Source organism: Sus scrofa, chromosome 7 (genome assembly GCF_054392235.1).
Source record: "Sus scrofa isolate SSC_HxYL_T2T_F1_AM1 chromosome 7, Sscrofa_HxYL_maternal_Yorkshire_Landrace_v2.0, whole genome shotgun sequence".
Taxonomy (NCBI): Eukaryota; Metazoa; Chordata; class Mammalia; order Artiodactyla; family Suidae; genus Sus; species Sus scrofa.
The window spans coordinates 72,806,486-72,822,385 of NC_139389.1; the positions used below are offsets into that span (position 1 = coordinate 72,806,486).

Genomic DNA, 15,900 nt, shown 5'->3' on the forward strand with positions numbered 1-15,900 from the left:
ACCTTCTGGGCAGCTTGCTTCTACATCACCATTTGATGCTTCCCTGGTACTTTTATGTTACCAGATTGGCTTCATTTCCTAAATTTCATGAGTGAACTCTTGCAAGCTTCAGACTTGTTTTCTGCAGCTTCCTCATATCTCTCAGCTTTCCTGAGTTTAAAGACTTAGGGCCTTGCTCTGGATTAGGATTTGGCTTAAGGGAGTATTGTGGCTGGTTTGATCATTCCAGACAACTACAACTTTCTCCATATCAGCAATAAGACTGTTTTGCTTTCTTACCATGCATCTATTCCCTGGAGTAGCATTTTCAGTTTCTTTCAAGAACTTTTTCTTTGTATTCATAACTTGGTTGTTTGATACAAGAGGCCTGGCTTTCAGCCTTTCATGACTTTTGACAGGCCTTCCTCTCTAAACTTATCATTTCTAGCTTTTGACTTAAAGTAAGAGACGTGTGACTCATCCTTTCACTTGAACACTTAGAGACCATTGTAGGGTTATTAATTGGACAAATTTCAATATTGTGTGTCAGGGAATAGGAAAGAAGAGAGATGAGGAAACAGTCCATTGGTGGAGTAGTCATAACATACACAGCATTTATCAGTTAAGTTTGCTGTGTTATACAGGCATGGTTCATGGTGCCCCAAAATAATCACAAACATCAAAGATCATTGATCATAGATCACCTTAACAAATACAATAATAATGAAAAAGTTTGAAATATTGCAAGAATTAACAAAATGTGACACAGAGACATGAAGTGAACAAAGGCTGTTGGACAAATGGTGCCCAGAGACTTGTTTGATATAGGCAAAAAGCAGTATCTGTGAAATGCAATAAAACACTTTAGAGCACTTTATACCATAAAATGAAGTATGTATATATATTCATTAGGAACACCATAATTTAGACTTTTGAAATAACCACAGATTTACCTGTAAACTTTTAAATTTATTTTTTAAAGTTTGTGTCATTCTCCATTTCTAAATGTTATGACATATTGGGAGAAATAAATCACATTAGTAATATTTCTGACTTGACTTCGCTTTGTCTCTTCTATGCAGTATTCCCTTTAATAACAAACCTAATTCCTCTCTTGTTAAAACTATGGTGTTCTTTCCCATGACTTTGAATTACTTAGGAGAGTGATAGAACTTGTGTAGACTAAGTTAAACAACTTTGTTTATCCTTGTAGTCTAAACTGATGTAAGCATCTAATGTCTTTATTATTCATGAGGAAAATAGTGTAGTATTTGGGTGAAACTTATAGAGTAGTGATTTTGTTATATGATATTTAAAGACTTTTTTTTTTTTTTTTGCTTTTTAGGGCTGTACTTGCAGCATATGGAAGTTCCTAGGCTAGGGGTTGGATCAGAGCTACAGCAACGCCAGATCCAAGCCATGTCTGCGACCTACACCATAGCTCACGGCAATGCCGGATCCTTAACCCACTGATCGAGTCCAGGGATCGAACTCGCAACCTTATGGTTACTAGTTGGATTCATTTTCACTGCGCCACAATGGGAACTCCTCAAAGACTTTTTTCTTTTTTTCTTTTATGGTAGCACTTGTGTGTGGAAGTTCCCAGGCCAGGGATTGAATCTGAGCCACAGCTGCAACCTCTGCCATAGCTCTGGCAATGCTGGATCCTTTAGCTCACTGTGCCAGGCTGGGGATTGAACCCACACCTCTGAGCAACCCAAAATGCTGCAGGCAGATTCTTAACCCACTTCACCACAGTAGAAACTCCTCAAAGACTTCTTTTATTTGTTGCTTTTTAGAATTTTCAGTTAGGAATTCTGCTAAGAGAATTTATGATTAATTTACTTGAAGGCAACTTGTCTGACATTTTAAAAAAATTAAATATGACATAATCCTTTTACCCTCAGATTATCCAGGATGGCCTCAGTAAGCAATTTTGTGTTATTAATATTTAATTTAAGGGTTTTTTTTTTTTTTTTTTTTTGGTCTTTTTAGGGCCACACCTGCTGCATATGGAGGTTCGCAGGCTAGAGGTTGTGTCGCAGGCTATAGCTGCCCACCTACGCCATAGCCACAGCAACATCAGATCCAAGCCACGTCCACAACCAACACCACAGCTCACAGCAATGCCAGATCCTTAACCCACTGAATGAGGCCAGGAATTGAACCTGCATCCTCATGGATACTAGTCAGATTTGTTTCCGCTGAGCCATGATGGGAACTCCTAACTTAAGTTTAAAATTTAATAGTTTTGTTTGGATAGTAAAAAGTTTTGCTTATGTCAACAAATATTAAAGGAAATGAAGTGAATTTAGGACTTATGTTAGAATATATTTGTGAGAAGCAGTGTAGCTTGTTTACAGTTATGACTTAGGACCTGGTATTCAACTTCTTGAACAAATATATCCCTGATGTTGTTTTCAGATTTTTCTCCTAGTTTATGTTTATTATAATATTGGGTCTAAATTTAAGGACCTTTAAAGGTATTTCTGCCAGTGGACAGTCTTGTGTATATGATGTGAATTTCACTTAATTACAAATAGGGAGAAATATGTATAACATTTTGGAAATGAGAAAAAGCCAGAATTGTCTTCTTCCTATATGTTTTATCTATCTTTCTGTGCTTTTAGTGTTCCATCACATTTGCTGTCTATGAATTTCTTTTTTTTTTTTTTTTTTTTGTCTTTTTGCTATTTCTTTGGGCCGCTCCCGTGGCATATGGAGGTTCCCAGGCTAGGGGTCTAATCGGAGCTGTAGCCACTGGCCTACGCCAGAGCCACAGCAACGCAGTATCCGAGCCACGTCTGCAACCTACACCACAGCTCACGGCAACGCCGGATCGTTAACCCACTGAGCAAGGGCAGGGACCGAACCCGCAACCTCATGGTTCCTAGTCGGATTCGTTAACCACTGCGCCACGACGGGAACTCCTGTCTATGAATTTCTTAAGCTGCATGGAACTTTGGAGGGAAGGTTATAGTTTTTGGTATAGTGTGTATATTTTATGGTCATTTTATGATCCAAGATGAATTTATGTGGACTACATCTATTTTTTTCTTTTTGAGAGGGGGAAGATAAGTCTTCAGAAATTGGCATGCTTATAGCTTTAAATATTTGTTTTTTCATTGCAATTTTTTTTTTCATTCTGCCCTTCCATCTACATAAAGCACATTACAGATTTAAGATCCCTGATGCTTGTGGCTTAGAAATGTAAGCATCAGTAGGAATTTCAGTGGCTTTACAGAGATTCTCTGATCTAAGCTATAGATTAGTAAATCCCCCAAAATTCCAGTAGCTACTTCACTGTTAGTCATTTTTCTGTAGTGTAAGTTGCATACCTGTGAGGCACTTGACAGATTTCCAGGTATGTATAAAGACCTTTAATATAGTAACAAATGGAGGGATATACTTTTGAAGAATCCATTCAGGATTGTGATAATGGGGAAAGTTCTGAGGGAAATGCCCAAGCTCTTTGTTCAGGTTGGTGGTAGGAAAGAAGGAGCAGAAGGGATTGTGATCTCCAAGGAATTGTCTAACCTAAGGGATAAAAAATTAAGAAAACTTAGAATTTATCTGTGGAATTGAAAACTTGATTCAATCTAGTTTTAAAAGAATATCTGTCAAAATCATCTTTGGGAGTTCCCTGGTGGCTCAGTGGGTTAAGGATCCTGAGTTGTCACTGTTGTGGCTTGGTGGATTACTGCTGTGGTGTGGATTAGATCCCTGGCCCAAGAACTTCTGCATGCCTTGGGCATGCCTCCCCCAAATTACCTCTGATTATAACTGTGGATGGTATTTTACCTTTTGTGTTGATAAGTAGCACTTCAAGTTTTACCCATGTTTCTTTGCTCTAGTAGGTTTTAATGAATACTTATCTTGTAGTTAACATAATGTATTTCAAATTGTATTGTAATTTGAAGGAGACGCAGCTAGCAGGAAAACATGAGTATAGTCATTCTGACATTTTGCAAGTGGTTTCAATTTTAAAATAAGCTTATCTTTAATACATTTCATGGGAAGTCATACACTGAAGGCATATTGTTGCCATTTTCTTAATATATTCCAACCTTCCTTTTTTTTTTTTTTCTTTTTGGCCGTGCCCATGGTACAAGGAAGTTCCTGTGCCAGGGATCAAACCCATGCTACAGCAGCGACCTGAGCCACAGCAGTGACAATGCTGGATCCGTAACCCACTGAGCCACAAGGGAACCCCAACCTTCCATGTTTTTATGCACATAAATTTACCTAAAAGTACTCTTAAAGAATCCTTTATGTTGCCAACAGTTAAATTTAGGGGAGGGATCTCTATCCTTTTCAGTCACAAACTCTGTGACATACATTTAGTTTTAGGTTAATACTTTTTTTGGTTTTCTCTTTTATATGTTCACAGTTGAAACTTCCACTTTTTCAAATGATTATGCTGTGCTGCCGAAATACAGATACTCATTCAGTAAACATTTATTGAGCTCATATGTGCCAGGCACCAGAGAGTTAAAAAAAAAAAATAATTAGAAGATAAAATTTTTGCCTTTGAAAAGTTGGGAGAGTGACATATACAATCCACTAAAAATAGATTGTAAGCTTTGTGAAAGCAGGAATTTTTGTTTGATTTGGTACTTGCTGTATTGCTAATAAGTTAATTATGTATGGGAGTATTCAAAGCTTCATAGATGAGATGACATTTTGAGCCTCAAGGATTGTCAGGAAGAAAAGAAGACTAAATAATATTATTAACTCACAAAGCAATAAATTTTTTGGGGGGAGGGGCGGGGGGACACACCTGCAGCATATGGAAGTTTCCAGGCTAGGGGTTGAATCAAAGGTGTAGTAGCTCTTAGCCTACACCTCAGCCATAGCCACAGCCATGCTGGATCTGAGCCGCATCTGCAGCCTGCACAGTGCCTTGTGGCAACATAGGATCCTTAACCCACTGAGCGAGGCCAGGGATTGACCAGCATCCCCATGGACACTAATCAGGTTCTTAACCTGCTGAGCCACAACCGGAACTTCACAGGAAGCCATGTTGTTGTGAAAGTGCATGAAATTTTCAGGAAACATAAAATTCTGTGTGGCAGCAGCAGAGGAGAACAGAGATAAGATGAAGTTTTAGTAGATGTTGCAGCTAGGTTGCAAAGGCCTTGTGTGACAGGCTAAGGGATTTAGGTATCAGGGAACTAGCTATTTCTAGTAATCAGGAAAACCTAAGAGATTGAATTAATGGTAACATTCAAAAATTTTTTTGACCAGTGTCGCTATTGTACTAGATATTATGCAATATTATTTAAGTTCTCTATTCATACATACATTCATTTACTCAAGAATCCATAAACTAAAAGTAAATTAAAAAACATTTGAGAAGTATGAATTTGATTATTCTAGGTGTGTCAAAATTTGTCTTTAATTTTGTGATCTGGTTACTCTTAAATTACCAAATGCAACTAATTAAAAATGAAGTTTTTTGAAACAATCCAGTTTTTAAATCTTTATCTTTAAAAATTCAATCTTTTAAGTTTTTATGTAATATGCTTATCTTTTGAATAAACACAAACTTATTTTTCTTGATAGCTTGATTCTTTCTAATTGTAAATTCACTTTTTGGTAAATGTTTCTACTTAAAATTTTTAAATCATACTGTTAACTTTAATGTAATTAGGAGATACTGATTTGATTATGTATTCTTCTACCAGGAATTCAATCCATTAGATTATGAATTACACAAAATTCTCTTAAAAATTACCTGTGAGCAACTTTGACACTCTGTTAGGGAAGAGTGTGAAAGTAGGAATTTGTTCTTAGAATTCAGCTTCATTAAGAATGGCTCAGAGAAGTGTCCAAATGTGGTACCAAAAATTTCTTTAAACTAATAATATTGAGTTCTTTTCAGTGTTTCCAATGAACTTTCCAAACTTTAGTTTTGAGAATATAATGCTGATTAAAGTGTCTACTGTTTTTAATGCTGTACCATTGTAACTGCTAATAGTAAAAAGCATTTTCCTGCTTTACACCAAAAAATTTACATTCAAAATGTCACATGTGTTTTCTGATTTCCTACAGCTTGCCAGTATTTGCCGTGCTGAAATGTTTTGATTTAATATTTTCTTCCTTTGTATCTTTTAGTTTTCTCTGTTGCTGCTTTTTCTGTGACACAGCCTTTCATTATAGTCACTCTTCTTTTTTCCTTCCCCACTTCTTTCTTTTCCTTTTTTAAAGCCATGAGAAGCCGATCCATTGGTGAATGTGCTCTGCCATCGGCCTATATACGCAGTGCTAAAAGTGCTCCTGTTCTGATCCATACTTCCAAACCCTTCTTGCCTGATATTGTTCTCACTCCCCTTTCTGATGAGCTTTCAGGTAGTGCCACCTCTGCTAATTTCTGCACCACCTTTTTCACTTTTTAATCTTTCTGCTTTCAAAGTTTGCTTAATCAAATAAATTCTTCAAAGTTAATTTCTTTGGGGGAGGTGTGGGAAATTGGGAAAGTGGTTGAGAAATCTAAATTTTGAGTTATTTAAACTCTAATGCTGTTCTTGCAGTTCATTCTGGAAGTGCTAAGTTTAGTGCTGTGCCAATGTCCAATATTTTGAGTTAAATAAATGGCCAACTTTTTTTTCCTATTTACGTTTGACTTTTTTTTTCTTCTCAGGTGGTTAAATGAAGTAGTAATGTATATTTATAATGTCATTATAGATGTCTCACAAAAGGTGACTTGGAAGATACTCAGAGCCTTGACTTTTAATTTCCCATTGCTTTGACTAAACGATAAGGTAAATCTTGAGTAATGCATTCTCCATCATCTATAGTAATGGAACTAAAACCAGGAGAATCAATAACTGAGAAAAATACATAATCTAAAAGTTGCTTTAGAATAAATCTTTGTATTTATATTAGATTATAATAGTATACAGAATTCTAAAAACTCATTTTTAAAGCAAGTAAAAAAACCATCCTGTGATGCCTCAGGTATTAAGGAGCCTCACAACCTGCTCAGCTTTCCACTTCTGCCTCAGGTCCTTGATCTCTAATACTGGGATGGTCTTCTCTTTAATAGGCTTAATTAACATATAATAAAATGCTTAGTTCCTGGGTTCAGTTCAATGAGTTTTGAGAATTGTACATACCCCCTATCAACTTTCACTCCAAACAAAATTTAGAATGTTTCCCTTACCCCCCAGGTCCCTAGTGAGACTTAACACTAGAGAATTCAAACACAAACTATATAATTTCTGTTACCATAGATTAGTTTTTTCTTTTTTTGAAAAAAGTTTTGTGTGAAAATCATACAGTGCCCTGTCTTTTAGACAAGCACCTTGTGTTGAATATATAGTTGACCCTGGAACAGTGCAGCGGTTGGGGTACTGACCCTTTGTGTTGTCTAAAATCCATGTATAACTTTACAGCAGGCCCTTTATTTTTGTGGTTTCACATGGGCAGATTGAACCATCTGCACATTGTGTAGTACTGTAGTGCGTATTTACTTTTTAGAATCCACAAATAAGTGGACCTGTGAATCTCAAAGCTGTCAGTTCAGGGGTCAACTGTGCTTACCATGGAAAGTGCTATGGCTCAGAGAAAGTTACTCATGCATTCTTAGGTGCTTTCTTAGACATTCTCCCCCCAGTGTTGCCACTTCTGGTGAGGTTGCTGGTTTTTTGTTTGTTTGTTCTTTAAAGAACCTATCTCTGTACCCTCTCAGTTTCTAATGTACTGTAGGCTTATGGAGGGAAGGTGCATTTCTATTAATATTATTTCAAGTGAAGTCCCCTCCAACCACCCTTAATCCTGTTAAGATCAGAGATTTCTCCCAAACCTAGAGGAAGTACATAATTGAAAATTGAAAAGGAAAGTAAACTACATAAGAGGAAGAAAAAGTTTTCATAGTTTTTAATCTCTCCTCCTGATGTGAGCAGGCATATTTGAACTCGTAATGAAATATGTCCTGGGTGCATCATGTAAGATCAGGAGTTGAGGTTTCTGCAGCTATTTCACCAATAAGACAGTGAAACTACCCATAGACAATCACTCCAGCTTTTGGTTAGAAGTAGAGTTTCCACAAAGTTATTTTCTTGATACTTCTGAATACTTAGGGGGTAAAAAGAAACTTCTTTTAATTCCTTTTGTTTGTTTTAATATATTATAATTTCTGAAAATGGACTGTTGTCAGTTTTCAATTTTTTTTTTTTTTTTTGTCTTTTTAGGGTCGAACTCGTGGCGTATGGAGTTTCCCATGCTAGGCATTGAATTAGAGCTGTAGCCACTGGCCTATACCACAGCAGCTCCAGATCTGAGTCTAGTCTGCGACCTGCACTACAGCTCACAGTAACACCAGATCCTTAACCCATTGAGTGAGGCCAGGGATCGAACCTGCGTCCTCGTGGATACTAGTCAGATTCGTTTCCACTGAGCCATGGTGGGAACTCCTGAATGTATTCTATTTTTATCCAGCTCTTCTTTCTCTAGTATTCTTGATTAGATTTCCATTCAGCCTACTTTGTTGTAAATGTGATATTATATGGTATAGCTTGATATAGATAGACAAAACTGAATAGCTGAATATTCTTGGAGAGTTTCTCCTCAAGCTCTGGGGACTATTTCCAGGGCATTGACACTATGTCATTGATATCAGTTGTTAACATCAGACTCATCTGATGTTGAAAAAAGTTTTTTTCCCAGGCTCCTATCTCAGGTTTTGATATAGTATCTTGAGGGTTGCATGAGTATCTAACTTTATTTTTTAAAGCACTGCAGGTAGTGCTGGTGTCTGGCCAAGCACATTTTCCCCGTCCTTTCTCCTGTACTAGATTGTACATTTGGTAACCTAGCCTAGCAATCTTTATTTTCCTGATTAAACAGAGTGAAGCCAGAAATCTCAATAATTGTTCTTTTTTTTTTTTTTTTTTTTTAGAAATTTACTGTATATTAGGAAACAAGCCACATAATAGTCCAAAACACTGCCAATTCTCAGCAGGTCACTTAGGTGCTGATTGCAAATTTTTTCAATAATTATTCTTAAGCAGATTAGCTTTTACTATCAAAAGTAATACTTTTATGAAAGGTTTATGTTAAAAAACATAAGCATAGTGGGCAACTGACTTTTACAGCTGTTTATTATTTTCCGATCAAGTATTGTGGATTACTTACCCCAAAATTAAGTTTATAGACCCACTTTTTTTCCAGTTAGTTCTCAGAACTACTAATTTGTTTGCTGTATTTGATGTTAGATCCTAGTCTATCTAGGCCAGATTATATAGACTGCTAGTGTTGTTAATAATATTAACTATTTGGACACTGTAGAGCAAATGTTTTGATCTTTATACTTCTGTTTTCTGAATATCAGAGAAAGAAGACGATATCTCTCATGCCCCATCCTGTACCTAAATTCTGCCTCATTGGGAGGAGAATTTTCTATCTCTAATCAAATAAGTAGGCCCTCTTGACACAGTGAGGGAGTTTATTTCTTCTCATCATCAATATGTAATAGTGATCTTTTACAAATTCTCCACCTAGAAAAACAGCAGATTCTAGCATAATTCTAAACTAGATTTTTGTGTGTTTTTTTTTTTTTGCTGAAATAATTTGTGTTAATTTTTTTTAAAGTACATCTCAAAAAAATTTGAAGCTGACCTAACCATAGCATTATGTAACATGTTTGTAAACAAGCAAAATAGTGTAATTTTCTTATCATAAAAAATATATTGGTTGTTTTCTTCCAAAATTTAAGAGTCAAAGAAACAATATTAGGAAGATAAAAGAGTAAAAGATAGTTTTTAAATTTTAATTGTCTGGAAGTAAAGTTAATTATTTGGGTTTGGTTTATTGCTTTTCAGTCTTTTCATAAAATTTCAATGATATGGATACTGCTTTGAGTTATCTACAAATTGAACATCTAATCTTAAAAGGATGTAGAATTTTTAATAGCATCTACTCAGAATTGGAAACATACTCTGTAGTTCTTATCTTGAAGGTGCATTGCAATTGTAGCCTGTAAGGGACATTGTCATTTCCTTTAAGTAATTCCAGGAAAAACTTGAGTTTCTAAATGGCATTAGTTTCTACATAAACTGATATAAATGATTTTATGAATTTAGGCAGCATAAGAATATTATTACTGATAGCTAGTGTTTATGATTAACTGAGAATTTAACTTTAGTAAAAGGGATTTTGGTACTTTATTCTGTACTTCATTTTAGAAATTATTAAAATTTTCTAGTGGTATATTAGTATTATAACTTGAGTTTTTGCCTCCCAAGGAGATAGCTTGATATTTTACTAATTAGCAGCTACTAATTTTTAATATAAAAGACATGCTTTCCTTCTACTGGTATTTGAGCCCCTACTATATGACAAGAGCTATTTCAAGCAATGGGGATATTGTGATATTAATACAAATGAAATCCTAAAGAAAGGTAAATTTCAGTGGGAAGAATTTTTTTTACACGTTGCAAGCCAATATCACACTTAATTTACAGCTTATCTTTCAAAATAGCAAAGAAAGCTTTTCTTTGAAACACATTCAGAAAAAATGCATTTTAATCTAAAAATAATTTCCAACACTTCAATGGTAAAACATTATTAAGCAAATCCAGAGATAAAACCTGAAATTTCTAATACTTTATAAACTTTATAGGAAGCATTTTCTCATTGTTGAAAGTTTTGGTTTTTTTTAGTTAAAAAAACTTTTTCCTTATTTTGCTCAATAACTGGTTGCTGATACTTTAGATTAAAATAATTGAGTTAGATGCTGCTATTGCTCAAGGTAAAATGTAAGCAGCATAATTAAATAGTTTTGAAGGTCATTTCTATTTTAACTTGTCACCATTATTTTCAGTAATCCAATACAAAGTTTGTTCATTGTGTTCTTTATAACATTTGTATTTGACTAAGTTTCGATTTCTAAAATTCTTATCCTATAGAGATAAATCACAGTGCTGGTTTATAATTTCTTAATATAATTAATTTTTACCATTTAAAAAATTAATGAATTCATGAATATATATATGTGTGTGTGAATCATATATATGTGTGAATAATAACTATATGATTCAAGAGATTAAGAACATGAACTACTTTTTGCCTTGCTTCTAATCCCAGCTTTCCACTTTCTAGTTGTGTAACCTTAGGCAAATCAACAAAATAGTTTCTTCATTTGTAAGATAGGGATAATAACACTTATTTCATAAAGTTGTTGTGAGGAGAAAATAAGTTAATAATGTATACAATGCTTAGAGCAGTGGATGTAGAAAAGACTGTACATTTGGCCCTTCATGTCCACGGTTGGTAGAATCTCTGTAAGCCTGTGGGTATGGAGAGCCAACTCTATTCACTGTAGTAGGCCGTTTTATAAAGGAACTTAAGCATCCATGAATTTTAGTGTCCATGGGAGCTCCTGCAACCAGTACCCTGTTGGGTATACAAAGACAACTGAATGTTGTTTACTTATCACTTAGTCTTTTTCTCTTCAACAAAGTTTAAGCATATTTCTTTAAATTTAAGGCTTGTTATAGTCAATTAGGCTTAATTCAAATGCTGACTTTGAGTTCCTGTCAGCAGTTATTCTTTTCTTTAATTTTATGCAATTAGTATTGTTAATACTAGTATTGTTAAAGCTTAAAGCTTTCAAAAAGTTTTTTGTTTAAATTTAAATTCTCTTATAGTACATTATTGATGGAAAAATATTGTATCTTTTTTTTTTTTTAAAGCTCTTGCTCTCTTAGACTTGAAAGTTTTTTAGATATTCATATGTAGTGACAAAAATTTAGGAAAAAAACACTTAGGCTGAAATAATGGTTAAGTTTCCTAACTTACAAGGTGAGAATTGGATTTGAGAAGAAATTCCTAAAAACAGAACTTCACCAAACTCTTCACTGCCTTCTTTAGAATGGAAAAGTTATGAAACATCAATAAGGGAAACTACACATTAAAATTAACATTCTCCTTTTTTCTGAAGTTCACATATTTGGTAGTCTCATAACATTAGATTTTAGTATCTTGATTTTGAATTTGCAGCTTATAAAATTCTAAGTACAAAATTTTTAAGAATATTTGTTGGAAAGTTATATAAACTTTCATATAAGTCTTTATTCTTTGCTGAGTCCTACTAGAATATTTTGGAATGAAACTGGGGTGCATAGTGAATATAAACTCTAGGCAGAGGTTCTTATGATCTACTATGGGAGATAACCCAAAATACTTAACATTCGTCAAGATGCATATAGATGCATTAGTTATATGCTGAAATAATAAATAATGAATATAAATTAATAAATGTGAAGTTTCTGAGGAAATGCTTAGTTTTTTGTTTAGAAGAATTTCTTAGTGGAATGTAAGAAGAAAGCCAACATCATTTTTTTAAGTGTTGTATTCTCAACTTAATGATAAAAAATTGTTTCAACTTTAAGAGATATTTTGTATTTGACCCATGTTGGGAGTCTAAAGGTCTTTCTTCAGGAATATTACAGACTTCTCTTGATCTGAGTTTAGTATAAGATGGCTCCTTTTGGGCCTCATACAAAGGGGATGATATGAGTGAAATAGCAGAAGGACCAGCCTCCTTTCATCCATTGCATGGATCCTGAGAATATTTTTTAATTCTTATCCTCACTTTATAAATAAGGAAATGGGTCTCAGAGTCTGGAGTTAGAAAACCAAATCTAGTGCCATCAATAAATATATTTGTGATTTGGTTAAGTCACTGCTTTGTTCTAGATATAAATCTCATTTTGATCAGTTTTAATTCTTTTACTTACAGTCTTTGCATTACAAGCCTAATGAGTAGTAACATCTGACTTTTTGACTCTTTGTCCTCTTTTCATCATTTTTTTTGGCTTCTGAAAAATTTTTTTAGTTATTTCTAGGTCACATTAAAGGTCATGGTAGATTCATAGACACGGTATTTCATTTCTAAAATTTCTAATTTCTGTGAATCTCTACAGTTAAGTGGTATTTTGTATTTGTGATTTTCAGTGTCATAAATATTTTTAAGAATCTATCACATACAGTATATTTTACCATTTACCATAGCATTTAAGGCAGCAAAAAAAAACCAATGTGGTGATAAAGAACACTAAGCCTGCTTCTCAAACTTGGGCCTCAGTTTCCTCAGTGAGAGGGTTAAATTAAATAATATACAATGTCCATTTTGATCCTAAAATCTGCAATTCTTTAAAAGAAAGAAGCCATAGGTCCAGTTTTTATGGTTTGATGGTTGTTAAACGGAATGGGACAGTGATAGGCAGAGGTTTCTTCCTAGTATATTAATTAGTAGTGTTTGTGTCAGAAATGAAAAAGTACAGTTAATTTTTTAACATTGTATTGATTTTATTTGATAGGGTAAATAGATGTTAATACTTTAATAAAATGAAGTAAAACACCTCAGTAGAACAGATAATTTCCTGAAAAGAGAACTTTAGGAAGAGGGTAGAGATTTCCATTTGTAATATGTGACCAAACAGATAAGCAAGATTTGAAGATGATGCCTCTTACCTGGTAAGGAAGGAGACAAATTTATGAGACCCTGTAAGATTCTGCAGTGAGATATTTAGATCAGCTTTTTGTATGTTAAGATCTAATTTCTATGCTTGGAAGTTAAAGAAATAGGAAAAATCGAATAGCAAGTTTGAATTGCTCAATTTATTGGCACAGCTCTATCTTTAATTGCACTTCCAAATGTTTCATCACCTGTCTGTTTCTATGCATGTTAACATTTTAAAATGTATACTCATAGTTTTCTAATTCATTTATACTACCTGCTATAGTGGCTTGTGCCCATCATTATTTAAAAATTGTTTTGTATTTTTAATAGATTTTCTTCAATTGAACTTATACAAAAATATCAAAAATTTTTATTTTTAAGCGTATGCTTTTAGGGTATGGTTGAAATTAATACCTACTTTTCATATTCATAGGGTTCTGTGTAATTTTTCTTTTTTACAGATATTGACGATGCTCAAATACTTCCTCGTCCAACTAGAGTCAGACATTTTTCACAAAGCGAAGACTCTGGAAATGAAGTTTTTGGTGCTTTGAGTGAGGAGCAGCCATTGCCTCGAAGTAGCAGCACTTCTGACATCTTGGAACCATTCACTGTTGAACGAGCCAAAGGTGCAGTTCCTGTCATTGACAGTTCATCCCGTCATGCGCCAAGCTTGCAGAGTTCCACAGAGGCTTCTTCAATATCTAGATCCACTGAAAGCCACATCACTGATACTCATAGTAGAGAGTCTTCTCTGGAAGTTGGTGATAGCATATATGACCATCTTTGTCACTTAATAGATCCAGTAGAACTTGCAGATTCAGCTTTTGAACAAATCCAGTACATTGACCTTGAAGGAGATGATGATCTTCTTTCCTCCCTGAAAGAATATTTTAAGGAAAACCAGGAAAGTCATAGTAAAAATGAGTTAGGTAAAGATACAGCTTCACAGGAAGTGAGTATTGCAGTAAATAGAGATGAAAGATCATCCTTAGATAATTTAGAGTACATAGACCAGGAGAGTAAATCAGAAAATACCACCTGTTTTGTTGGGACTCCTGAAAGCATACAGTTTCAAAAGGAACCAAACTCAGCTGTCTTCATGAGTGATAGTGCATCCAACCAGTTAGACAGCTTTATGAGAACAAAAACTGAAAAATGTAAACAACTAAACAGCGATCACCAGTCTTCGGAACCCAGTTCAGGTAGCCCTTGTGATAAAGAAAAGAGGAAACATTTGTATAGACAAACAGCCACAGAATTAGATGCCTGTGTAGATATAACACTAGCTGAAAAGGTTAAGGCTGTGCAAATTAATGAAAATATCACTGTCCCACATGTTATGCATGCCAAGAAAACTACACTAAAAGCACCTGTTAACCGTAGAATGCCTCATGTTACAAGTACTAGCAAGCTTTCTCCAACTAAAAGGAGCTTGTCTGAAACAGTAACTCATAGAGCCAAAATCATGAAAATCGCTACTAAAAAACGAAATAGTGTTCATGTTACTTTTAGACCATCTACTGAGTCAGTTCAGTTTTATAATCCTCTGGAAAACAAAGAGGCTCCATGGAAGATGAGACTGCGGAAGCTCAGTGGCTTTACTAGTAGTAGTAGCAGCAGTACTGGCACCAGCAACTCCCACACCAGCTCAGACAGTGTCACAGAACTAGTAAAACCTGGTGTGTACAGGCCTCTCGATACAATTAGTACAGCTTCAGTAAGTAGTAAAACCATTAAGGAATCTACAGAGATTCCCACCGCCACGTCACAAAAAGAAGGAATCGCAAGTAATCAGTTAGGTAGTCGTAGTACTCCTAGGTCATCAAGTCATGAGGCAGGACTACAGCAGGGATCCCTGGGTGGCGTTTATAAAACTGTTGTACATGCTCTTTCGAAGCCGAAGGCAAATGTTTCCCCACAGAGGCAGAACAGAATGCCACCAGAGGCTCCACTGAGGGATCTGTACAGTCATGTAATGGGCTATTTTGGAAGGAAAGCTGCAGGTGAGCACTAACAGTGTGCAGAGCGCAAAAGGAGAAAGACAGCACCAGTTTGGCTTAATGCAACTGAAGCAAGCTCTAAGCAATCAAAAAGCTTTGGGATGGTCACTGCTTTCTCTCTGTTTGGTTATGCATGCGCCTTTTCCCAGCTGTATTTTTTTCCCAGCATAAAATGTTTATTTAAATTACTAATTTTCTTTACAAAGCATTTAGTTAAACCTCTTTGCTGCTGAACAAGATAGGAAAGAGGGAGGTACAGAAAAATTTAATGACCTTCCAAAGGCTATGCAAATCAAAATATTTTTCTGAGTGTGTACTCCCTGAACCTTGAAATCAGGTTTACTGAGGAGTTGAAATACTTTCTCCCCTGCCCCCTATAGTTTACATTTAAAAGAGCCCCAGCTATATATAATTGGGTTCATTTATTTTTACTGCTGATACACTTGGTTT

The 15,900-nt window shown here is 35.0% G+C and overlaps 1 protein-coding gene across 14 annotated transcripts in view; it reads left to right on the forward strand.

Moving 5' to 3' along the window:
• The window catches only part of RALGAPA1 (Ral GTPase activating protein catalytic subunit alpha 1), a 231,376-nt gene that overhangs the window by 86,043 nt on the left and 129,433 nt on the right, over positions 1–15,900 (forward strand). For 4 of the 14 annotated variants that reach the window (XM_021099154.2, XM_021099150.2, XM_084966295.1 and 1 more), the window contains exons 17-18: positions 6,190–6,330; positions 13,909–15,453. In XM_021099154.2, coding sequence (XP_020954813.1) covers positions 6,190–6,330; positions 13,909–15,453 — 1,686 coding nt within the window. Of the gene's footprint in view, positions 1–6,189; positions 6,331–6,666; positions 6,744–13,908; positions 15,454–15,900 lie in introns of those variants that run through there. The other 10 variants (XR_014808956.1, XM_084966292.1, NM_001444485.1 and 7 more) reach the window with 5 other exon arrangements.